This window comes from Ostrea edulis, chromosome 10 (assembly GCF_947568905.1).
Source record: "Ostrea edulis chromosome 10, xbOstEdul1.1, whole genome shotgun sequence".
Lineage (NCBI taxonomy): Eukaryota > Metazoa > Mollusca > Bivalvia > Ostreida > Ostreidae > Ostrea > Ostrea edulis.
This window is the reverse complement of record NC_079173.1, coordinates 43,250,061-43,277,386: the sequence shown is the minus strand read 5'-3', so window position 1 is coordinate 43,277,386 and position 27,326 is coordinate 43,250,061. Positions and strand designations below refer to the sequence as shown.

At 38.1% G+C, this 27,326-nt stretch overlaps 1 protein-coding gene across 1 annotated transcript in view; it reads left to right on the top strand.

The window, feature by feature from the left end:
* The window catches only part of LOC125666163 (reversion-inducing cysteine-rich protein with Kazal motifs-like), a 62,979-nt gene extending 36,952 nt beyond the window's left edge, over positions 1-26,027 (top strand). The window contains exons 8-23 of the mRNA XM_048899299.2: positions 3,495-3,625; positions 6,755-6,883; positions 7,953-8,064; positions 8,413-8,598; positions 9,320-9,416; positions 9,774-9,910; positions 10,299-10,442; positions 10,820-11,032; positions 13,004-13,199; positions 13,736-13,825; positions 15,308-15,372; positions 16,032-16,159; positions 16,709-16,838; positions 18,280-18,381; positions 19,910-20,121; positions 23,177-26,027. Coding sequence (XP_048755256.2) covers positions 3,495-3,625; positions 6,755-6,883; positions 7,953-8,064; positions 8,413-8,598; positions 9,320-9,416; positions 9,774-9,910; positions 10,299-10,442; positions 10,820-11,032; positions 13,004-13,199; positions 13,736-13,825; positions 15,308-15,372; positions 16,032-16,159; positions 16,709-16,838; positions 18,280-18,381; positions 19,910-20,121; positions 23,177-23,401 — 2,297 coding nt within the window. The 3' untranslated portion in view covers positions 23,402-26,027. The remainder of the gene's footprint in view (positions 1-3,494; positions 3,626-6,754; positions 6,884-7,952; positions 8,065-8,412; positions 8,599-9,319; positions 9,417-9,773; positions 9,911-10,298; positions 10,443-10,819; positions 11,033-13,003; positions 13,200-13,735; positions 13,826-15,307; positions 15,373-16,031; positions 16,160-16,708; positions 16,839-18,279; positions 18,382-19,909; positions 20,122-23,176) is intronic.
* Positions 26,028-27,326: the final 1,299 nt, after the last annotated feature.

The window sequence follows — 27,326 nt, the reverse complement described above, 5'->3', positions numbered from 1 at the left end:
GTCGTATTTATGTACTTGTACAAGTATTTAGAGAGTAGTAGAATTTGAACATTCACTTATCAACAAATTGTTTATAGGTAAGAGATGCTATGAAAATACACTGAGCATGACACCGAGTTTGACAATATCAGACATCACATTGAGCATGACACCGAGTTTGACAATATCAGACATTACATTGAGCATGATTCTGAGTTTGACAATATCAGACATCACATTGAGCATGACACCGAGTTTGACAATATCAGACATTACATTGAGCATGATTCTGAGTTTGACAATATCAGACATTACATTGAGCATGATTCTGAGTTTGACAATATCAAACATTACATCGAGCATGATTTTGAGTTTGATTTCATACTTTCAAAATATGATCAGTTCTGATATTGCAAGTGACATTTAGGCTTGTATGCTATTTAGCCAAATAATGATTGATTCAGAATAATTTTCACTTCTATTAAAACAAGAAGATGGTATGCTTTTGATTTAAACAGATTCCATTGAAATGTTTCCACGTGTTGTGTTAGAGGCCGAGAAACGAGTGTCTGTTCATCTTAAAACAATGATCTGTGTAGCCAGGGACAGATATAGAAGGACACGCTATACAAGTCACACTGCTCCATGTAAACAATTTACCTCTCCCAAACCGTGGAAGCCATTAACAAGCTATTTCTAGAGGACTGGGAAAGATTAGTGCTAGCATGGAGTACCATGTTGTGAGGGAGAGAGAGATAGGATTTAGGGTGCTTTTGAGTGTAGATAAATCACCCAAGGCAATGTGTCAGTAACACCTGGGGGCTAATCTTCAGCAGGATCTAAGAAGTTAATTAGGTGGATCTGAGAGGAGCGTTTTTTTTATGTTCTGACTTGTTCTGTGATAAGAGATCCTAAGTTTGTTGTTTTATGATGAAATGGAAGTCATGTTTAGGGGAGATAAATGTGTATCTGAGCCTGTTAAGGGGAGGTAATTAGGATTGGAATGTTTTAGGAATGACAGGGAGCAAATTGTCCAGAGTTCAGAGAGAAGTGTGTTTTTAAACCTGGCCATTTATCTTCGTACAGTAGGGGAGTTATCCAGGCTTAATTACTAATTTGTTCATTAAACTTAAATGTTAATCCAATCAATCAATCAATATCAATATAAACGTTAATCCAATCAATCAATCAATATCAATATAGAATTAAGGCGGATGTTGGTTCTGACTGGCAGTACTTAGAAAGTACCAATATAGAATTAAGGCGGGTGTTGGTTCTGACTTGCAGTACTTAGAAAGTACCAGTGTCAAATAGAATTAAGGCTGGTGTTGGTTTTGACTGGCAGTACTTAGTAAGTATCAATACAGAATTAAGGCGGGTGTTGGTTTTGACTGGCAGTACTTAGAAAGTACCAGTGTCAAATAGAATTAAGGTGGGTGTTGGTTTTAACTGGCAGTACTTAGAAAGTACCAGTATCAATATAGAATTAAGGCGAGTGTTGGTTCTGACTGGCAGTACTTAGTAAGTACCAGTATCAAATAGAATTAAGGCGAGTGTTTTGTAATGAATGGACCAGTATCAAATAGAATTAAGGTAGGCCTTTTGTAATGATTGGACCAATATCAAATTCAATGAAGAAGGGGATTTTCTAAAGATAGGACCAGTATCAAATAGAATTAAGGTAGGCGTTTTGTAATGATTGGACCAGTATCAAATTTAATGAAGGAGGGTGTTTTCTAAAGATTGGACCAGTATCAAATAGAATTAAGGCGGGTGTTTTGTAATGATTGGACCAGTGTCAAATACAATTAAGGCGGGTGTTTGATTTGTTCATTTGTTGTGACTGGAATTTTATTGAGTGTTGTTGTCAGAGAAACATAAAGGGGGTGAGAAAAGTACTCACTTCTCGGTAATGGATGGCATCCTAAATTCTGCTTAAGCGGTACATGGATCGGGGTCATAGTGAGACAGTATAAATACACATGTAGACATACAAGGATTGGGGTCATTGTGAGGCAGTGTAAATACACATGTTGAGACATACAAGGATTGGGGTCATTGTGAGGCAGTGTAAATACACATGTAGACATACAAGGATTAGGGTTATTGTGAAGCAGTATAAATACACATGTAGACATACAAGGATTGGGGTCATTGTGAGGCAGTATAAATACACATGTAGACATACAAGGATTGGGGTCATTGTGAGGCAGTATAAATACACATGTAGTGACATACAAATTGGGGTCATTGTGAGGCAGTATAAATACACATGTAGACATACAAGGATTGGGGTCATTGTGAGGCAGTATAAATACACATGTCGAGACATACAAGGATTGGGGTCATTGTGAGGCAGTATAAATACACATGTAGATATATACAAGGATTGGGGTCATTGTGAGGCAGTATAAATACACATGTAGTGACATACAAGGATTGGGGTCATTGTGAGGCAGTGTAAATACACATGTAGACAAACAAGGATTAGGGTCATTGTGAGGCAGTATAAATACACATGTAGACAAACAAGGATTGGGGTCATTGTGAGGCAGTATAAATACACATGTCGACATACAAGGATTGAGGTCATTGTGAGGCAGTATAAATACACATGTAGATATATACAAGGATCGGGGTCATTGTGAGGCAGTATAAATACACATGTAGACATACATGGATCGGGGTCATAGTGAGGCAGTATAAATACACATGTAGACATACAAGGATTAGGGTCATTGTGAGGCAGTATAAATACACATGTAGACATACAAGGATTGGGGTCATTGTGAGGCAGTATAAATACACATGTCGACATACAAGGATTGGGGTCATTGCGAGGCAGTATAAATACACATGTAGATATATACAAGGATCGGGGTCATTGTGAGGCAGTATAAATACACATGTAGAGACATACAAAGATCGGGGTCATTGTGAGGCAGTATAAATACACATGTCGACATACAAGGATTGAGGTCATTGTGAGGCAGTATAAATACACATGTAGATATACAAGGATTGGGGTCATTGTGAGGCAGTATAAATACACATGTAGACAAACAAGGATTGGGGTCATTGCGAGGCAGTATAAATACACATGTCGAGACATACAAGGATTAGGGTCATTGTGAGGCAGTATAAATACACATGTAGACATACAAGGATTGGGGTCATTGCGAGGCAGTATAAATACACATGTAGAGACATACAAGGATCGGGGTCATTGTGAGGCAGTATAAATACACATGTAGAGACATACTTATAGTGCAACAAATTGTTTCTATTCATTTATGTAATTGTTTTCAAACATTTCTGAAAATGTGTAAAGTTATTGAAAAACTGATAGTTTATCGTGACATCCCACAATCGATGCACTGTGTATAGAAGTCTGTATTGTAACCGTGGCCATGTTGTCACTGGATTCGTGGTAACCTTAATTAGCTCCACCACATGACACATGACGGGAAGTTTTCTCAGACTTCATAATTTCCGATGATGTGAACTATTTTCAGATCTGCCATGTTGTTACCAGATTGAGAACCAGCGTTGCCGGGACACCTGTGTGAGGACACTGTCCACTATGACTGACCAGTACAGAATTGCCGGTGAACTTGAAAACATATGTGGACCAATTTTACCCCAGGTAAATCTTACAGGTCAATCGACCCACTGACTCTCTGTATGTACCAAGGGACGGTCTGTCCACTCACCCTCTATATATATACCAAGGGTCACCCTGTTCACTTACCCTCTATATATACCAAGGGTCACCCTGTCCACTCACCCTCTATATATACCAAGGATTACCCTGTCCACTTACCCTCTATATATACCAAGGGTCACCCTGTCCACTCACCCTCTATATATACCAAGGATCACCCTGTCCACTTACCCTCTATATATACCAAGGATCACCCTGTCCACTTACCCTCTATATATACCAAGGGACGGTCTGTCCACTCACCCTCTATATATACCAAGGATCACCCTGTTCACTTACCCTCTATATATACCAAGGATCACCCTGTCCACTCTCTATATATACCAAGGATCACCCTGTCCACTCACCCTCTATATATACCAAGGATCACCCTGTCAACTCACCCTCTATATATACCAAGGATCACCCTGTCCACTCTCTATATATACCAAGGATCACCCTGTCCACTCACTCTCTATATATACCAAGGGACGGCCTGTCCACATACCCTCTATATATACCAAGGGACGGCCTGTCCACATACCCTCTATATATACCAAGGATCACCCTGTCCATTTACCCTCTATATATACCAAGGATCACTCTGTCCCGTTACTCTCTATATATACCAAGGATCACCCTGTCAACTCACCCTCTATATATACCAAGGGACGGTCTGTCCATTCACCCTCTATATATACCAAGGGACGGTCTGTCCACATACCCTCTATATATACCAAGGATCACCCTGTCCATTTACCCTCTATATATACCAAGGATCACTCTGTCCCGTTACTCTCTATATATACTAAGGATCACCCTGTCCACTCGCCCTCTATATGTACCAAGGGACGGTCTGTCCACTCACCCTCTATATATACCATGGGACGGTCTGTCCACATACCCTCTATATATACCAAGGATCACCCTGTCCACTCACCCTCTATATATACCAAGGGTCACCCTGTCAACTCACCCTCTATATATACCAAGGGATGGTCTGTCCACTCACCCTCTATATATACCAAGGGACGGTCTGTCCACTTACCCTCTATATATACCAAGGGACGGTCTGTCCACTCACCCTCTATATATACCAAGGGACGGCCTGTCCACTCACCCTCTATATATACCAAGGATCACCCTGTCCCGTTACCCTCTATATATACTAAGGATCACCCTGTCCACTCACTCTCTATATATACCAAGGGACGGTCTGTTCACTCACCCTCTATATATACCAAGGATCACCCTGTCCACTCACTCTCTATATATACCAAGGATCACCCTGTCCATTTACCCTCTATATATACCAAGGGACGGTCTGAACCCTGTTGACTGAAGCCAGGTACATGTAATAGTATAGAAAATATTTTTAGAGAGAACAAGTAGATCAGATTGTAAAGTTATGGAAAAACCACAGTGACCTTCGTGTCGACTCAGTATAAAACTTCCCCAGTATTGAGACATCGGAATCTTAGTATCCTCTGTGAACATAAAAACGTCTTTGTGTTAAATGGTGTTATAAATGCCTTGTGCCAAGACTAGGCTCCTCATGTTGATACGGGGAACATAAACAGTCGAGAGTGTTCAGCTGATGACAGTTATGTAACCAGAAGCCATTAATATCCCGCATTTACTGATTACCACATCTCTGATGATGCAAACAGACAGGGCTCGATCAGGAGCCTGCTTCTCTCATACAAATTGTCAGTCACCACAAAAAAAACCCTGAGATTTTACTTGGTATATTTTTCTTATCTCCGTAAGGGGGAGCGAGATTTTTATTTAGATTCTACACCAGATGAGGGGAAAATTTGATGATCGAAAGCACACAGTTGAATGTGCTCAGCTGGGGGGAGGGCTTTGCGAGCAGCTGTCAGGTGCGAGTGTCAATGACACAATAGATCTCAGCATCAGGGAAAAATCTCCTAAATGAAAAATTCCACTCAGAAACAAAATATATAATTGCATATTATGAATTTTTTATGCCTGATATATGTACTTAAATCTTGGCTGTGTCTGACTTTGACAGAAGCATTTCAGCACGCTTTCAGGTGCCACACCCCCTCTAATATAAGAGAGATAACTCACATTACACTATTATTGAAAAGTATTTCGAGTAGAAAGGCAGTGCATTCATTGAGAAATGAAAACATTGAAATAGCAGAGGTTTGATAGAGACAAAATTTCAATGAAGATTCATCAGAAATTGTAAATTTCTGCTCCACCAGTCCAGTGACAGTTGTTCTAATGATCCCTATACTCCCCTGGTCTAATGTCAGCTGTTCCAATAATCACTTCTCTCCCCAGTCCAATGTCAGCTGTTCCAATAATCACTTTTCTCCCCAGTCCAATGTCAGCTGTTCCAATAATCACTTCTCTCCCCAGTCCAATAATCACTTCTCTCCCCAGTCCAATAATCACTTTTCACCCCAGTCCAATGGTAGTTGTTCTAGTAAACCACGCCCCCAGTCCAATGGTAGTTGTTCTAGTAAACCCCGCCCCCAGTCCAATGGTAGTTGTTGTAGTAAATCCCACCCCCAGTCCAATGGTAGTTGTTCTAGTAAACCCCGCCCCCAGTCAATGGTAGTTCTAGTAAACCCCGCCCCCAGTCCAATGGTAGTTGTTCTAGTAAACCCCGCCCCCAGTCCAATGGTAGTTCTAGTAAACCCCGCCCCCAGTCCAATGGTAGTTGTTCTAGTAAACCCCGTCCCCAATCAATGGTAGTTGTTCTAGTAAACCCCGCCCCCAGTCCAATGGTAGTTCTAGTAAACCCCGCCCCCAGTCCAATGGTAGTTGTTCTAGTAAACCCCGTCCCCAGTCAATGGTAGTTGTTCTAGTAAACCCCGCCCCCAGTCCAATGGTAGTTGTTCTAGCAAACCCCGCCCCCAGTCCAATGGTAGTTGTTCTAGTAAACCCCGCCCCCAGTCCTTAGTGACCTCTGCTGTAACCTATTAAGGATTCTTTAAATCGTCGTTAAAGATTCTAATCGTTGTTGCTGTTGACTTTTTTACTCGATTATCAAGCACTTTGTTAACACAATGAATAATGTTGCTTTTTATCTCACAGTTTCCTCCATGGAGCTGTTTTCTGACACAGCCCCTCAACAAGAAAGTAGAGGAAATAGTGATGGACTATGCTCGTCTACAGTGCTGCTCAAAAGCCAGCAATGACCGTTGTCAGACGCTGTGTACAAGGGTAAGTCTACAGTACTGCTCAAAATCCAGCACTGACCATTGTCAAACGCTGGTACAAGGGTGAGTCTACAGTGCTGCTCAAAAGCCAGCACTGACTATGGTAAATGCTCTGTTCCATGTACAGGTGATTGATGTTTTAAATATCTATGATGAAAAATGTCTTTCTGTAAACAGACCATTCACAAGATGTATCACACTGCCATCTTGTATTTTACCAGCTGTATTGCTTGCAATTTTCGACGAGAAGTTTGATTTGATATTTTAATTAGACCCCTACCGTATAGCAACGACTCTGTGAAGGTCTTATCTCTAATATTGTCATAGTGAACTGGAAATAAAGTCCATTTATCGGTGATAATAAACCATCAGATATCTACTGCTTTCTAATGTGAAAACTCGGTAAAGGGAGGACGGAAGTTGACATCATTTCAGGATAGGTGACAAAAAGGCAATTTTTATTTTATACTTCCTTTTTTTTAATTCTGCAATGCATTATGTATTTAAAATGTCAAGCACTCGTGGTTCCAGGAAAAGCTTTAGATGCTAGTCAGTGATTACTGGTGTTAAATGCTGTATGTGTGTGTGTGAACTGCAGGATGTTGCTAGTCAGTGATTGCTGGTGTTAGATGCTGTATGTGTGTGAGAACTGCAGGATGTTGCTAGTCAGTGATTGCTGCTGTTAAATGCTGTATGTGTGTGTGAACTGCAGGATGTTGCTATTCAGTGATTGCTGGTGTTAAATGCTGTATGTGTGTGAGGGTACTGCAGGATGTTGCTAGTCAGTGATTGCTGGTGTTAAATGCTGTATGTGTGTGTGAACTGCAGGATGTTGCTAGTCAGTGGTTGCTGGTGTTAAATGCTGTATGTGTGTGTGTGAAATGCAGGATGTTGCTTGCACCATAATTAAAAATTGACTATTGTCAACATACAGTGTGCTACCAAAGTTAAGGGTAACTATTGTAAAACTCTATACCAGATTAGATTAAGAATGTAAACTCAACACCAGGAAAATTAAAGGTGATCTCCCTGTAACAAGGCAGTAAATATTCTGATTATGCCATCTCTTGCAGACATACAGCAGTGATTGGACGAGAAAGAATTCCGAATTCCAGTCCAGCTGTCAAGACCTAACACTGCCCGTGTCTAGGATGGAGGCCCCGATGTTGACATGCATCACTGATGGTGAGTCAAAATCAATGTTGATGTGTATCACCGACAATGAACTGAATATTGCCTACGACAAAATGTTGACGTGTATCGCCATGACTGCTAATGAAATTGATGACGAAACATTGTTGACGTCTATCACAAGGTGTTTTTCATTTTCATTATTTGTGGGGTGTGAATGTGTAAAGAGAAATGGAACTACAATCATGAATGATGAATCTTTAACAGCTGCATTGAATTCACACAAACATGTGTATTTCTTGTTCAAACAACATTTTAATGAAAACTGAACCATTTTACCATTTACATGTAGTTTCTTTTATTTGGTTAGACATTTTACATTTTAACCTTTCACCCTTCCAGCTTATGAACCATGCAAACTGGGCTGTAATGGTCTTGACTTTTGTACCAACTTCAATAATCGCCCCACAAGTCTTTTCCGAGCATGCTCCAAACAGTCCGACAACGCTGCAAGAACGGAGTTTCAGAAATGGCTTCATACAAAACGACCGCGATCATTATCGCCTCAGCTGCAAATACCTGTCAAAGGTAACTTTTCTGTTAACAACTTGTGTCTCATAGCAACTTGTGTTTCATAGCAACTTGTACTATTCAAACATATGTCACATAGCAACCTGTCTCTCATAGCAACTTGTGTCCCATGACAACTTGTTTCAATCAAATGTAATGTCTCATAGCAACTTTGTCCCATATAGCAACTTGTACCATGCAGTCAAACATAATTTGTCTCGTAGCAACCTGTGTCCCATAGCAACTTGTACCAGTCAAACATAATTTGTCTCGTAGCAACCTGTGTCCCATAGCAACTTGTACCAGTCAAACATAATTTGTTTCATAGCAACCTGTGTCCCATAGCAATTAACTTGTACCAGTCAAACATAATCTGTTACCTTTATTACAAATTCCATAATGAAAACTATTCAAATGCTGACTTCCATCGTGCAAATATTTTATCTCGAGAAATTGAAGAGTTCCTATAGTCTCTATTTTGTTAAGGTAGCGCATTACACCAAAATTTTTATTTAAGGGGGACATGTAATGCTTATGCAATGCTTTCAGAGTGCTTGTTCACAGTTTGAAATAGATCCTAATGTTAAACACTAATGGATATCTGTGTGTTTTACACTATAATGATGATCAATGATTAATGCTAATTGATATCTTTGTTATCCAGTAATATATTTCTATGTTTTACACGAATTGTTATATATATTATATATTTGCTGACTGGTTTCTCTGACTATGACAGATATCAGCACATGTGAACCGGAGATGTGGAAGGCTATTGCCTGTGCAATGCAGATCAAGCCGTGTGGTCGTAAACCTGCCTCCTTTGTAATTTGTAGGTAAGAATTAGAAAAGGTGTAAAATACAGGGAAGAAGTAGAAAGGTATAAATATGAACAGGTAAGAGTAAGAAAAGGTGTAAATATTTACAGGTAAGAATTAAAAAGGGGTAAATATCCAGTTGTAAAAATTAGAATTATAAAGTTATAGAATTTATAGGTAAGAATGTGGTGGACAAGTAATTAGAATTTACAACTTTTGAATTGCAAATGTAAAACAATCAAAGGGTTCTAAAATTAGGAATGGAGAGGTTTATGTGCGATATTGTAGCAATTATAAGTCCAAAAGTCTTTTGAATTAGATGAAACATACAGTATGCCAATTTCAAAATTATGTTTTCTATATTGTCATTCCCAGGGAAGATTGCAAGTATCTGTTGAAGAAATGTCTAAACACCAGTGCCAGTCACCCGACGCAGTCCGTCGACCAGCTGTGTAAACTTCTCTCTCCGGACGACTTGGCTGGGTCTTGTATCTCTATCAAACAGTTCACAGGTCAGTCAAACAATTAACAAGCCAATAGTCAAGTAGTTCAAAGGTCAAAATGTCAAACAGTTCACAGGTCAGTAGATCAAGTAATTCAAAGATCATTATGTCAGACAGGACGTAGTTCAAAACGTCGGCTTGTATTGTGATTTGAAAATTTTAAAAGAGGTATGCTGAACAGTTCATAGTAAATCATTGACAGGTCAATATGTAGCAGGAACTTCTCAGGTCAGAGAATTCTAGGTCAATGTATGACATCAGATAGCTAGTTTAAATACTATGCATCTGTATTATTTAATGGCATTAAATCTTGTACTTCTACATCGTGAAAGATCTCCAATTTGAAGTATGATTATGAATCAATGTAAAGTCTGTGTATGTTGTGTTTTGGTTATAGATCAGAGTCCCTTCAGTGATTATCCCATCAAGGATCTAACCACGCCCTGCAATCCCAATCCCTGTGAAGCAGATGAGGTGTGCTGGAACAACCACCGCAAATGTCACCACCCTGGGCAGTGTCCATCTTATGTCTGTCACAAAGGTAAATATCACCACCCCGGGCAGTGTCCATCTCATGTCTGTCACAAAGGTAAATATTTCCACCCTGGGTAATGTCCATCTTTTGTCTGTCACAAAGGTAAATGTCACCACCTTGGGCAATGCCCATCTTGTGTCTGTCACAAAGATAAATATCTCCACCCTGGCAATGCCCATCTTATGTCTGTCACAAAGATAAATATCACCACCCTGGGCAATGCCCATCTTATGTTTGTCACAAAGGTAAATGTCACCACCCCGGGCAGTGTCCATCTTATGTCTGTCACAAAGATAAATGTCACCACCCCGATCAATGGAGTACAGAAGCAGTAAAACATATTGTTTGTCTATTATATTGACTGAAGTCCTATTTTATTGTAGCCTGCACAATGGGGATTGATTCTGCAATGGCGGTACCTAGGCATGTGTATGTGAGACTGCCCAACACGTCGCTTGGCAACGGCCAATCAAGAGGGTGTGTTAAACAACAGATCTGTCGCTGTGGCAACAAGAAGCTGGAGGATTGTAGAAGTGTTCCATGTACAAGACAAGACAAATGTCACTTAGGAGGCACCCAAGGGGGAATCAGTAAAAGTAAGCAATAAGGGGCACATCTACAGGGGCTGTATTACAGGGGCACATTTACAGGGGATGTATTACAGGGGCACATTTACAGGGGATGTATTACAGGGGCACATTTACAGGGGATGTATTACAGGGGTACATCTACAGGGGCTGTATTACAGGGGTACATCTACAGGGGCTGTATTCATTTTTATGAGATTACAGTTTTGATTCATACATGTACAGGACTTAATGATTTAAAAACAAAACCGCATGCCTGATTGATATTACATTGTACATGTACAGGACTTAATACTATAAAAACAAAACGTCACGCCTGATTGATATTACATGTACAGGACTTAATACTATAAAAACAAAACGTCACGCCTGATTGATATTACATGTACAGGACTTAATGATTTAAGGTAGGTCCTTAGTCCTGGATTTTTGGGGTTTAGGTAGCATTTTTTTGTTTGGAATCAATAAATTAACATTCAGAGTAATGAAAAAAGGCAAAACAGTTAAGGGTTTCCATATTAATTTTCATTACATACACCACTAAAGTCATATACCCCGATGTAGATTTTTATGAAATTCACTGGAAACAGTTATTTGTTGTTATTTTAATATCAAAACAACAAAATATTTTTTGAATTGCATTTATTTATCGGGAAACATGTCAATAACTAAAACACATGTCATTTTCAATATGTTCATCAAGTTTTAGAATAATATGTGCAAAATTATTGAATTAGCGTTATCCCCCAAAATGTTAAAAAACAAACAAATGTGGACGCATTTTCCTTATAGCATGGTTTACATATCATTTTTTCTGTTTATATTAGTAGAGTTACATCTGTTATAGTTATTCATGGGAAAAAATTCATACCTTTCCTTAATAATTTCAAATCTATAGCTTCCAGATTATGTATACCCCCATCAAAAACTGAAGTCTGGCACCATACAGCTGAGCTATTTAAATCACTCGGGATTAAAATTGTATGTAATTTCATGAAAAGACACAGATAATGATTCCTTATCACCTTGGTAAAATGTTTGTCAAAAATAAAGGAAATCTATCGCATTATGGACTTGATAAATAATTGAATGAAAACAGAGTTATTGTCCTTGGATTCAATATTTTGAAACAAATCATTGACTATTCAAATATAACTAAGAATTTTGAAATATTTTATGGCTAACAAGATTTTTTACAATAACTATTGAAAAAGATTCCAACAAAATTTATGTTCCTATCATTAAATTATTGACTTTGCAAAATCCTATGACGTCACACGAGTGTGGAACTACGTTAAATCAAAACATCACGCCTGACTGATGGTACATGTACAGTACTTTATGATATAAAAACAAAACGTCATACCAAGTCTTCTGAAATTATTAAGAAATTCTAAAAATTGCAAATATTAGCCTGAAGGAAAGTTATAGCCATGTGGAATTAGATTTGTAGGCAAGGTATTCAATTATAATAAAAAAGAACATATTTAGCAATTTGGTTATATGCAAGAAAAATGCATCTTCTCACCAGAATTTGGATTTAAATCTATATTGAATGCTAGCTGGTGTACTGAAACTTGAAAATTAAGGCAATCATTTAATCTCGTTAACGGCCGGTAAAACCACCTGTAAACTTGAATACTATGAAATCGATTTAATTTGTGGGGTTCAATGTTCGTGAGTAAGCAAAATTTTTCTGGTTCATGGGAACGTAATTTTGTGGGTATTAAGCGTTGCGATGTCACTAGGAGAGATAACTCTACTTGGTTTAAAAAAGTATATGTGCTTTCCAGTAATCATGGTTCAAACATGTAAATGTGACCGATTCTGGTCATTACATTTCTAAACTGTGAATTTTCTGTGTCCAGTCCTGAGTCTGCAGACTATTCATAGATTAAAAGCAATGTCTCTATCTGTCCAGTTTTGATCATAGAAAACAGTTGTGGATTGATCACTAATTTTGTATCTGGTATATTTTAGATCACGGAGAACATTTCCGAATTGACTGTAATTTCTGTATCTGTCACTCGGGGGAGCTGGTCTGTACCAAAGGTCGATGTCCGACTACTAACGAGGACACCACTCTCACTGGTCTGTCATGTGACTGCCCGCGTAATTACGATCCAGTGTGTGGAGATAACGGCAAGACTTATCCCAATGAATGTCTGGCCAAAAGGTGAGTATACTATTAGAACATACATGTGTTAACTGCTCTAACAAGACTTATCCCAATGAATGTCTGGCCAAAAGGTGAGTATACTATTAGAACATACATGTGTTAACTGCTGCCATTAGAGCATACATGTATTAAACGCTCCAACAAGACTCATTCCAATGAGGTGGGGGTTCCATTAGAACATACATGAATTAATTGCTTAAGCTTTGAATCCTGGCACTGCAACAAACCTAAGACTTTTAACATAGGTAGTACCTGTTCTTTCATCAAGCACCTGACATTAGAAATGAGTCTTGAGGTTTTTGGATATGACCTTGATGGATATGACCTTGATGGAGATGCCATGTCACACTAGGCTTTGGAATGATTAAGGATTGAGAATGAGTCTTGTCATAGTCAAGGAACCTATCTCTGTACCATTGTGAAAATTAGATTGAAATCCATTTTTATATTTGAATGAAGACATACACCACATACCATGAACTAATAATGGTGGCTTCCTTGTTCAAAGAGAGATAACTCTGTTGTAATTTCAGATGTGGGCGTTTGAGACCTGATCAGATTCGTCAAGGAGCTTGTAAGTCAACAGATCCGTGTCAGGATAATCCTTGTGGAAACAGCTTCAGGTAATCAGTAGAAATATTTGGCACTCATCAGATTGAAATTCAGGATGGGGACAGAGAGGGGTGCATGTTGTCCATGAATTTGCTATAACTTTATAAACCGGCACAATATTGTTAGTTTGTGTTGGGTGAAGTGATAGATCATAGGTTGAACAAAGATTAAGGTCACATGTCAAAGATCAAACATCAGATTTTAACCTCGGTCACAATTTATGAACTATATATAATGATAACATTTTTCTTTAATCAAATGGTAAGTCAGTCTCACATAAGATCCCAGTTGTAATGTAAAAGCATTAAACAAATGTTTGACGAAATTTCGTGTTACATTATGACAACTTGTTGTTTGAACGGATTTTAGCGAGTGAGCTTTTCTGATCGCCTGTTGTCCATTGCCTGTCCGTCCGTAAACTTTTAACATTTTCGACTTCTTCTCCAGAACCACTAGGCCAATTTCAACTGAAATTGGCAAAAGGTATCCTTGGGTGAAGGGCTTTCAGGTTTGTTCAAATGAAGGACCATACCCATTTCAAAGGGGAGATATTACAAAAATGCAAAAATAATTATAAATCTTCTTGTCAAGAACCACTGGGCCAGAAGAGCTAAACTTTATATGAAAGCTTCTTGACATAGTGTAGATTCAGCTTTGTTAAAATCATGCCACCCCCCTCTCAAAGTTTTACATATAACTATATCAGGAAAATCTTTAAATCTTCTTCCCAAGAACCACTGGGCCAGGAAAGAACAAATTTATATGGAAGCTTTCTGACATAGTGCAGGTTCAAGTTTATTAAAATTATGACCCTTGGGGGTAGGATGGAGCCACACTAGGGGCTCAAAGTTTTAACATACAAATATATAGGGAAAATCTTAAGAAATCTTCTCAAAAACCACTGGACCAGAAAAGATAACATTTACACGAAATCTTTCTGACATAGTGTAGATTTAAGTTTTTTAAGATCATAGGCCGAGGGATGGGGTGGGGCCACAATATGGGATCAAAGGTTTGCATACAAATATATAGAGAAAATCTTTAAAAATCTTCAAATCAAGAACCAGAGAAGTTTACATTTACATAAAAGCTTCCTGACGTGTTTCATACCGATTGTTATGCCGTTCTTGTTACACTGATTTTGACTGCGGATAACTCCGTTTACCTGATCAGGATATAGGGCTCACGGCAGGTGTGACTGGTCAACAGGGGATGCTTACTCCTCCTAGGCGCCTGATCCCACCTCTGGTGTGTCCAGGGGTCCGTGTTTGCCCAACTATTTATTTGTATTGCTTATAGGAGTTATGAGATTGATCACTGTTCGTTATCTTCACCTTGCATATTTATGTTTGTGAAAACCATGGCCTCCAGGGGTAGGTTGGGGCCACAATAAAGATCAAAGTTTACATGCGAATATATAGGGAAAGTCTTTAAGTATGGGCCAAGGTGACTCGTGTATTGTGTTTTCAGTTTTACTATTGTGTTCATTACAGGTGTCTGCCGAAACCACAAGTTTGTCTGAGTATAACTAGGGACAGCTGCCTACAGTATGAATGTGGTAAGTTTGTACAGTGTGAATGTGGTCATTTGTTCAGTGTGAATGTGGTATATTTGTCCAGTGTGGATGCGGTAAGTTTGTCCAGTGTGAATGTGGTATGTTTGTCCAGTATGAATGTGGTAAGTTTGTCCAGTGTGGATGTGGTATGTTTGTCCAGTGTGAATGTGGTAATTTGTCCAGTGTGAATGTTTTAAGTTTGTCCAGTGGGAATGTGGTAATTTGTTCGGTGTGAATGTGGTAAGTGTGTCTAGTGTGAATGTGGTGTATAATGAACGATCATCAAATAAGACAACCATTCATTTTTACTATGACCCATGTTTTTATGCTCCCTGAGAAATTTATTCGTCATATGAAGTATAGTTCATTGGTTAGATGCATTTCGGGGAACATCCATCAGTTTTACAGAATATTCTTGTTTTTCTGTGTTGCAGTCCCCCGTGGGGAGCATTCATCAGTTTTACAGATATTCTTGTTTTTCTGTGTTGCAGTTCCCCGCGGGGAGCATTCATCAGTTTTACAGATATTCTTGTTTTTCTGTGTTGCAGTTCCCCGCGGGGAGCATTCATCAGTTTTACAGATATTCTTGTTTTTCTGTGTTGCAGTTCCCCGCGGGGAGCATTCATCAGTTTTACAGATATTCTTGTTTTTCTGTGTTGCAGTTCCCCGTGGTGTGAAGTGCAACGTCCATTATCATGACCCGGTCTGTGACACAGCAGGAGAGGAACATACAAACGCCTGTCTGTTACTGCAGAAAGGCAAGACACTCGCCTACAGGGGTCACTGTCAGGTGTGTATTGTAAGGGGACACTTTCAGGTGTGTATTGTTAGGGGTCACAGTCAGGTGTGTATTGTTATCAGCAAAGTTATATCCCACATGTACAGGATGATACCAGAAAATATATGAGGTCTCGCTAATTAGAATAGAATTAAATTCAGAGATCTCTATTCCATATTTAATTTAGATGTCCATGATTGATAGGTCAGTAAGTGCTCAAAAGAGACTCACCTTAAAGATTTCTGGTTCATCCATTGATAAATTAAGGTCATTTACCAGCACCTTGAAGGTGGGGGATAATTAAGTTGTTATTGTTATTATTGAGCACCTTGAAGTTAGTTTTTATGAAGATGGGGGATTAGTTAGTTTTTATGAAGGTGGGGGTTAAGTCAGTTTTTATGAAGGTGGGGGATTAGTTAGTTTTTATGAAGGTGGGGGATTAGTCAGTTTTTATGAAGGTGGGGGATTAGTAAGTTTTTATGAAGGTGGGGGATTAGTCAGTTTTTATGAAGGTGGGGGATTAGTAAGTTTTTAGGGTCATTAACCTTTCCCTTTTTTCAGACTGACTGTTCTGACTCGGGCCCGGTCTGTGGACAGGATGGAGAGACGTACGACAGCGAGTGTGCGGCTTTGGCCGCCCGTATCACCGTGGACTACTCGGGACCCTGCAGGGTGGTGGGGCACTTTTCAGGTATAGTGACATAATAAGACTTGTGTTAAACAATCCAGTGAAATAGTATGGTAGATCTTAATGCTCTGAGTGGTCATATCAGATATGGGGTGTGCCCTCAATGTCGTGTTCAGAAATACAGCTGTGAAACAAAGTCATCTGATCTAGGAATGATTTGTCTACCAGTAATTATTCTGGTCTGATATAAATGAATAATGTAGGGTGATTTGTCTATCAGTAATTATTCTGGGTTGAGTACTATTTACCTCACCTGAGCCGAAGGAACAAGAGAGCTTTTGTGATGGAAATTTTTCCGTTGTCTGTTGCCGTCGTCTGTGCAGATGTCGTCGTCGGCGTTAACTTTTTACATTTTCATCTTCTTCTCCAGAATCATTGGGCCAATTTCAACCAATCTTGGCACAAAGCATCCGGTGAAGGAAATTCAAATTTGTTGAAATGAAGCGCCATGCTCCCTTCAAAGGGGAGATAATCACAAATGCAAAAATAGGGTGGGGTCATTTAAAAAATTTCTTCTCAAGAACCACAGGGCCAGAAAAGCTGAAATTCACATGAAAGCTTCCTGACATAATGCTGATTCAAATTTATTAAAATCATGACCCCCAGAGATATGTTACCCGGGGCCACAATAGGGGATAAAAATTATATATGCAAAAATATATAAAGGAAATCTATGAAAATCTTCTCAAGAACCACTGGGCCAGAAGAGTGGAGATTTACCTGAAAGCTTTCTGATATAGAATAGATTCATATTTGTTCAGATCATGGTCCCCGAGGGTAGGGTGGGGCCACAATAAGGAATCAAAGTTTTACATGCTTATATAATAGGAAAATCTTCTTTTTTCAAAAACACTGGGCCAATTTCAATCAAACTTAATACAAATCATCCAGTTGAAGGGGATTCAAGTTTCTTGAAATGAAGGGCCATGCCCTCTTGAAAGGGGAGATAATCACAAAAATAGGGTGGGATCATTTAAAAATCCTCTTCTCAAGCAGCACTGGACCAGACAAACTGAAATTCACATGAAAGCTTCCTGACAAAGTCGAAATTCAAGTTTATAAAAATCATGACCACTGGGGTTAGGGTGGGGCCACAATAGGGAATGAAAGTATAAGGGAACCAAACCTAGCACAAAGCATCCTTAAATGAAATTTATTAATATGAAAGGCCATACCCGTCTACAAGTTATGATAATTAAATTTGTAGTCAGGTTTAATTATCAAATAATTAATGAGTGATTAGTTGTTATCTATAAAAAGTTTTTTCCTGAACTCAAGTTGCTTGTATAATGATAGTTTTGTTCAAACTTGTTCATTGCTAGGAACTGCTGCTCATCTGAGTGATGTGGTCCATGGGCCTCTTGTTTCCGGATCTGTCTGATTGTTTCAGATTGAGTCCTCTATTTAGTCTCTGTTACTGATGTTCTTTTTATCTGATGTACAGGGAACATGACCAGCGGTGTGTGTCTGGGTGTGACGTGCGCCCCTGTTCTACCTCGGCAGTGTAAACCCATCCTCCCCCCTGGGGCCTGTTGTTCTGTCTGTGGTGAGTTATTTAATATTTTGTATCATTGTGTCATCTATTGATGCATACCCCCATACATTAAATGTATCCTTCCCCCACAAACAACTTGTTAGGGAGTATCGTCTGTCTATTGGAACAATACATTGATTTCACTTAATCTATCTGTCTGTATGTCTGTTTGTTTGTCTGGCTGTCCGTTTGTCCATCCGTCTGTCTGACTGCTTTTCATTTCTCCAACTATTGTTAAGACATTGACAACGTCATCCAAAATCTATATTTCTGAAACACTTCCAAGTTTGATATATTGAAATTGAACAATGAGGATTGACCTATTTAGATTGAAACTTGTGAGCAGAGAGCTAGACTGTGACTTAACACCGCATTTTATCCTTTTTACACCATGAATGTTGATAAAAATTGTGGTCAAAGATCATCACCCTAGCCTAGCTGTAATGTTAAAACTGTGTCATATGTTTGAGGTCTTCAGCTATAGAATAGTTCAAGAATGCCCTGATGTGATCGAGCCACTGGAAAAGGGGGGTGTTGTTGTTCATGTTCAAATAAGCCTAGCCATTATCCTTTCTAAGTAAATTCAATTTTTCCTTCTTACTTTACGATAAAATCTTCAAATATGTCTTCAGTATTAGATATGAGAGATATTTTGATTTCTTGTTTTTAGTCTTGATTACATAAATGTCCTTAGTTAGAGGTCAAAGGTCACATTTGCAAGTGCAATATATTTCAAAGTGGTTTTAAGGCAAAGAAGTAGGTACAGTTTCTACAGTCATCTGGCCCAAAATATTGATGATTTCACTTGGAGCTCAAATCCTGGCATTCAATTAAGGAATAGTTTAGCAAACCCAAAGTTCACTCAGTTTGATCAGCAAAATGATTTGTGTCATATGACGAGAGCTTGAAGTTGGCATAAAATTGCAAAAATACTATTTTCAATGAAAATATCCACAAATTCAGGTGGTTTTCCTTTTAGAAAACATACAGCGCATGCGTCGAGCAAATTCATCTCAAAATAATACACAATATATATCATTTTCATTTTGCTCGACAAATGCGCACATCTTTTCCTGAGCAATAATGTGTATGACATTTGACAGTTTTCAGGCTTATTTTGAGAAAAAGGCGGGAAATGTCTTATTCATGATGTCATAATGCTATCCATTTAGGACTATCATTCTGATTTTGTAGACATGGTATACCTGGCATTTATTTTACTTTCTTAAAACGCTGATTAAGGTTAATTCCAGACACATTTTATAGAGAGAATTTTTTTTGGGCCTTTTTATGTATACAACCGTACCTTGTTCTTTACAAAGACAGAAAAATTCCATTGACTTGTTTTACATAATTCAATTGTTTATGTAGTTGAATTATGATGTAATGAATTAAATTTAATTAAAATAATAATTCAATTATAATGTAATGTTTCCGTAATGTGATTTTAATGTTTGTGTCGTGAAATTTTAAAGTTTGTGTCGTGCAATTTTTAATGTTTGTGTCATATAAATGCAATGTTTGTGCATTGTAATTTTAGCTGCAGAACTGAGAGTCCTGTACAAACCTGAGCTGGCAGAAATGGTATCCAAGGAGACCATGTCCGGACCAATCAGTGTCCAGCAGACTGTTGACGTACTGTCCCACAGCCTGGAGATCCTGGAGTGTGATGTCTTTGGTTTCCTTGGTGTTGACCAATCAGAGGTGGTCATCCTGATTAAGCCAATCACAGTTCAGCCTTCTATGTTACAGGTGTGTTACATTGTTATCAACATTCTATTAGTAAACTTTGTAAGAATCATGAAAGAATTGTATACTGTGTTGAAATATGAGTTATCCCAGTGTATACAGCTGCAAATAGAAACATTTTGATTTCAAAGGTGCTTTGTGTTGACTGTTGTGATGGGGGGGGGGGGGGGGTGTTTTGCCTGGGACATGTAGTCTTTGCTACAGATGCACATGCATTTAACTTGAATTTGGTATATAAATAAATACTTTGTTAGAATAATATGACAAGGTTTTAGTTTTCCTAGTTAAGCAGTGTTTGACAGAGTTGTGCCCCTTTGTCTTAGAACATTTCAAACAAGTGATAATTTCCACTCACTGTCTCAGTCATACATGGACATTTTGAATTGAACTTTGGATATAGATACATCATGAAACTGTAGTAATTAGGGCTATACGGACCGTGGATATCGGCCTGGATAGCTCAGTGGTTAGAGCACCTGACTAGTAATGCAGGGGTCCCGGGTTCATTTCTTCCTCCAGCCAAAGATTTTCTCTCTCCTATGCTACATTTGGAGTTGAAGGTCCTGTCAGGGTGGAAAAGAATCTGGGTTATGTGTCTTCGAGGGCGAAGACTGTTGAAGGAGGGAGGGATGTATTAATTAGGGCTATACGGACCGTGGATATCGGCCTGGATAGCTCAGTGGTTAGAGCTCCTGACTAGTAATGCAGGAGTCCCGGGTTCATTTCTTCGTCCAGCCAAAGATTTTCTCTCTCCTATGCTACATTTGGAGTTGAAGGTCCTGTCAGGGTGGAAAAGAATCTGGGTTATGTGTCTTCGAGGGCGAAGACTGTTGAAGGAGGGAGGGATGTATTAATTAGGGCTATACGGACCGTGGATATCGGCCTGGATAGCTCAGTGGTTAGAGCTCCTGACTAGTAATGCAGGGGTCCCGGGTTCGATTCCCGGTCCAGCCAAAGATTTTCTCCTCTCTCTTATATATACTTCATTTATATATGTATATATATATATTGTATACTACAAAACAATTCGAGTTGAATTTTAGCATGTATATATCTCTTGAGAATACACAAGTCAAGTTGATATATGGTTCTGTTCAGATATTTTTTTAGCAGAGTTAAACCACATAGACTCAGAAAATTACAAAAGATTCATTGTTTTTGCTCAGTTATTCATGACCATTTTGCAATAAAATTTGGGATATATGTATCTAAAAAAACCCAGTGCAGTTCAAGAATGAGTATGGGTTCAGTTGGAGAGCTTTTGACAGAGTTATGGCCCTTTGGCTGGGACATTTGTGTCCCTTCAACACATCTAGTTTGTTTATCGGTTTGTTTACGTCTTTATCAGTTATTGTGTTGCATTTCCATGGGAACTAAGTTGGCATCACTAAAACAAACTCTTTGGCAGAATGGTTTATCAAAATGACTTTTCAAATTAGTAATCAATAAGTCTTACAAATTTATGTGTGTGAGACACTTGAGTTTTATAGTAATTGTGTTGGATGTCTGTGAGACACTAAACAATTGAGTTGTATAATAAATTGTGTTGGATGTCTGTGAGACACTAAACAATTGAGTTGTATAATAATTGTGTTGGATGTCTGTGAGACACTAAACAATTGAGTTTTATAGTAATTGTGTTGGATGTCTGTGAGACACTAAACAATTGAGTTTTATAGTAATTGTGTTGGATGTCTGTGAGACACTAAACAATTGAGTTGTATAATAAATTGTGTTGGATGTCTGTGAGACACTAAACAATTGAGTTGTATAATAATTGTGTTGGATGTCTGTGAGACACTAAACAATTGAGTTTTATAGTAATTGTGTTGGATGTCTGTGAGATACTAAACAATTGAGTTTTATAGTAATTGTGTTGGATGTCTGTGAGATACTAAACAATTGAGTTTTATAGTAATTGTGTTGGATGTCTGTGAGACACTAAACAATTGAGTTTTATAGTAATTGTGTTGGATGTCTGTGAGACACTAAACAATTGAGTTGTATAATAAATTGTGTTGGATGTCTGTGAGACACTAAACAATTGAGTTGTATAATAATTGTGTTGGATGTCTGTGAGACACTAAACAATTGAGTTTTATAGTAATTGTGTTGGATGTCTGTGAGACACTAAACAATTGAGTTTTATAGTAATTGTGTTGGATGTCTGTGAGACACTAAACAATTGAGTTTTATAGTAATTGTGTTGGATGTCTGTGAGATACTAAACAATTGAGTTTTATAGTAATTGTGTTGGATGTCTGTGAGACACTAAACAATTGAGTTTTATAGTAATTGTGTTGGATGTCTGTGAGATACTAAACAATTGAGTTTTATAGTAATTGTGTTGGATGTCTGTGAGATACTAAACAATTGAGTTTTATAGTAATTGTGTTGGATGTCTGTGAGACACTAAACAATTGAGTTTTATAATAATTGTGTTGGATGTCTGTGAGATACTAGACACTTGAGTTTTATAGTAATTGTGTTGGATGTCTGTGGGATACTAGACGAGTGTTATAGTTATTATACACCCCAAACGAAGTTCAGGGGGTATATAGGAATCTGTCTGTCTGTCTGTGCAGATTCGTGTCTGGGCCATAACTTCTTTGTTCTTTGACATAGGCATACCATATTTGACAAATGGGTGTATCATCATGAGACGATGTGTGGGGTACCTTCATGACCTTTATATGACCTTGAACTTTGACCTCAAGGTCAAAATTGATTATAGGGTTTTGACATAGTCATACCTTAAGACATGGGTGTATCACCATGAGACTATGTGTCATGTACATTCTTGACCTCTTTATGAACTTGACCTTTGATATCAAGGTCAAAATTATAGGTTTATACCATGGATTTGTGTTCGGACTATATCTTCCATTTTCTTCTACAAAGGCATACCATATTTTTACACTCAGGAAAAAGGTAATTTATACCTATTAACAACACCTTTTGGAAGATTGGGGGGGGGGGGGGGGTTCTTAGTGAGCATTGCTCACAGTACCTCTTGTTGTGATGATTGTGGATACTTACTAGCTATCTTCTGTTTCAGGTACAGGCCTGTATCAGGGAGGCAGAGAGAATCGAGTACCTAGTCCAGAGAGACAGTCCATTACTGAAAGCCTACGCTACACTCACCCCTTTTCTGTTGGCCCCCATGCGAGCCCCTAGCACCCTGGCGGTGTCCAGTAGTGGTCCCTTCACTACCTCTCTATCTCTCCTGCCTGCATTATTGATAGTGACTTTTAATGCTATCAGGATGTTAACCTCCTCATGACCAATGGCTACATTGTCAGGAATTGATCTTATTTGTAATGCAGTGTGAATACCGAGTGGTCGAATTAGTGTTAACTTATGGGGACCCTGTCATAGGAAACGTGTTCATATGTAGCTGAGTCATCAGAGAACCAATATGAAACAGGCATTTTGATTGGATGATTGGGACGAAGCAGTTATTCTATTCAGAGACCCCTCCAAGCAGCTGAGTTATAGGGTGAAAGAATAATGGCTTCCTTGCAGGTTTCTGGATGAAGTATGTTTACAAAGACCACGAGCTTCAACTGAACATGCAGAAAATGATGCATGTTCTGGACAAAATAAAATGGCTAAGTACTCTTGTACTTTTTTCTGTGGTCGCTTATTTATAATTACATTGTGGTCCTGCGACCAAATACCTGACTGTGATATCCAATCAGTGCTTAAAGACAAAGAGGAACAATGATTTGTCAGGAAGTGTAGCATACTGGGATTTGATTGGAGGATGCTATGGTCCAATCAGTATTACCGTTCTGGAAGGCTTTGATCGTGAGATGGTGCTATGGAATGATAGCTTTACAAAGACAAACAGCATTTAAACCAACTCTAAATTGTTATTGTTTATTCAGTACAGTGAGTATCATTCATCTTGTAAAGTGAAAGTTTGCACCTGTAACTGTTGCATTGCATATTGTGTAAATGATGGCATTACCTGTATGTACCTTGTGTAACTTTATGAAGCATTACATCATCTTTATTTTTAGTACTAGATTGAAACAAACCAAAGATCTTCATAGCTATTAAGCTATATCATGACATTTTAATCAGGTCATCGACAAAAATCAGACACAAAAAGGGATGTTTTGTGGTGGAAAGAGCTGCTTTTTTGTTTTATCCTAGCTTTTGGAAAGTTTATATTTTTGTTAAGTGTGACTGGTCAGAATCTCATACATTTGTAGTAGAAGATGGAAGTTCTTGTGTATAATACTCATCCGTCACATCATGTTAGAGAGAGAGAGAGAGAGAGAGAGAGAGAGAGAAATATGGTATGTATATTCAGATGTTTTATGTTTGTACACACTCAACCCCAGGGGATCTACATGTACTGTGAAATCATTTGATTTCATTGGATCAGATTTCTGTGGTTTGAGAAAAAATACAGTATGTTTGTGGCAGATGGTGTGTAACTCAACTTTTAGGTAGTTAAACATGTAAATTGGTAGTCTTTAAGGTAATTCATTATGCAGATTGTCAGTCTTTAAAATAATTTATTATGTAGATTGTCAGTCTTTAAGGTAGTTCATCATTTCCTGTTGATGTTAGATTTGATTCTGTGGGTTAATGTCTGTGCTAAAAAAAATCACACCATACAAAAATGATTGTTTTGACAGTTGTGGATATATTTTAAATTTCACCAGACATTTGCAGAATTGTCTGAGGAGTCTGGAGATTGATTTTTGTTGAGTATTGATCTGAATGAGAGGAAGTGTAGCTTGTGAGCGCTTTGTCTGTCTGTCTGTAAGTGGAGTGTGACACATCTTGTTTATCTGTCTGTGTGTATAGAATATGTCACATTAAATTCTACAAATTTGTAAGCCGCCTCTCTGTAAGTCAGGGAGGCCATTTTGTATTTAGATAATCAGTATTTGTCTAGTCATGGTTGCCTGAGGACACAATGATGGTATTTTTTCTTTATATTTTGTACGATTAGACTTTTTATATCCATGTCCTCCCTGAGTTTTTTCTGATGTGACTTATCTAATTTATTTATTTGAATCTTTGATATAAACCAAAGGTAGCGGTTGTCATTAGATATATAGCAAAGGTAGCGCTAGAATGGCATACATACAAACTCATTTTATTTTAAGAGAGATAAAGCTTTGATATTGAAATCGTATGCTTTAAGTTAATATCTGTCCTTGAGGAGTGATACTAATGCACTAAAATTCATTTCTGACAAGTGACAACAATATTTTGTTTCATAGCACTGACGTTTTGACTGAAAAATTACAACGTTATGCTAAAAACCATCGCTGAAAAATGACAAGAATAAGTTATAATTCATCATTGACGAATGACAAAAAGAAGCTAAAATTTACCTCTGACAAATTACAAAAATAAGCTAAAAGTTATCTCTGACAAATGACAAGAATAAGCTAAAATTTACCTCTCACAACTGACAAGAATAATAAAATTTACCTCTGACAAATGACAAAAATAAGCTAAACTTAAATTCTGACAAATGACAAGAATAAGCTAAAATTTACCTCAGACAAGACAATGAGATAACATTCATTTCTGACAAGTGACAAATTATTAAAAATCGGCGTTGACAGGAGATGGCAGTGTGTTATATTTCATTTCTATCAAAGAATCTTCATCACATACGATTTTGAAAACCCTCTGCAAACTTGACTTAATTTGTATGAAAATTTTATTCATGTGGTATATGTACATGTACCAAGTGATTTGCACGGTGTGATCACGTGATTTTGTCATGTGATTTATGTCCCGTTCAGTATTATAGCCAAACCAGAGTTGTTTTGTCATTGTATGCCTGCCACATTTATAATATGTGTCCAGTTGTTTTAAATGTGCACATAGTGCATGATGTTTGTTACAGAAATAAAGAGAAATGTTATTTTGTTCATCAGAGTCTGTTAAGTATTTACAACATTTGAACCGAATTCTTTGTCATCATAACCTTTTCACCTTCTTATCTGGAACTACTGGATGAATTTCAACCAAACTTAGCACAAAGCATTTTGGGTAAAAGGAATTAAATTTTCTGTAAATGAATCATCTAACCTTTTAAAGGTGATATGATTATGATAAACCAATATTTACAGGAAAACTTTTAGTTAGTGCAAATTCAAAATATAATCCACAGGTTGATAATGGGACTGTAGGAATGGTGCCAAATCTACAACCAACATGTTAGCTTATGATGAGTTTTCTTGGTAGAACCAAGTTAGTTCACACTATAATCTCCAAAGTCCACATATAGGACATAAGGGGAGGTCGGATGTCTAGAAATAGGACACAAGGGGGGCCCAATGTCTAGAAATAGGACACAGGGGGTCCAAAGTCCAGAAATAGAACACAAGGGGGTCCAAAGTCCAGAAATAGGACACAAGGGGTCCATTTATACATAAGTCCAGAAATAGGACACAAAGGGGGGGGGGTCTAAAGTCCAGAAATAGGACACAAGGGGTCCATTTATAAGTCCAGAAATAGGACACAAGGGGGAGGGGTCCAAAGTCCAGAAATAGGACACGGGGGTCCAAAGTCCAGAAATAGGACACATGGGGGGGGGTCCAAAGTCCAGAAATAAAACACAAGGGGTCCTAAGTCCAGGAATAGAACACAAGGGGTCCAAAGTCCAGAAATAGGACACAAAGGCGTCCAAAATCCAGAAATGGGACACAAGGGGGGTCCAAAGTCCAGAAATAGGACACAGGGGTTCCAAAGTCTAGATATAGGACACAATGGGGGGGGGGTCCAAAGTCCAGAAATAGGACACAGGGGGGTCCAAAGTATTGAAAAAGTAAACAGTAATTTGTTGAATAAAGAACAGTACATGTAGGTTAATAAATATGAACATATACTACTTTTAAGTATATTCAAATTGTTGTAGTATGGAATACCCAAACTAGCTAACCGTAATTTAGTTAAAGGTATTCTGATAAAGACCCTATTATACTTGTTATACAAAAATCATTGCATTATCCAGACACTCCCGATGAACATTTTTTCCCATGTAAATTTGTAAATTTCTATTAAAGTAGATGAACATAAGTCTCGGTCAAACGTACTTAACTCGGGATATTAAAAATAAATCATTCGATGGTTTGTATTATTGCATCTATTAACAAAAGGCCCATGGGCTTAGAATCGCTCTTCTGATACATTGTAAAACAGGCAAAAATTCTCACTAACCAAGACTC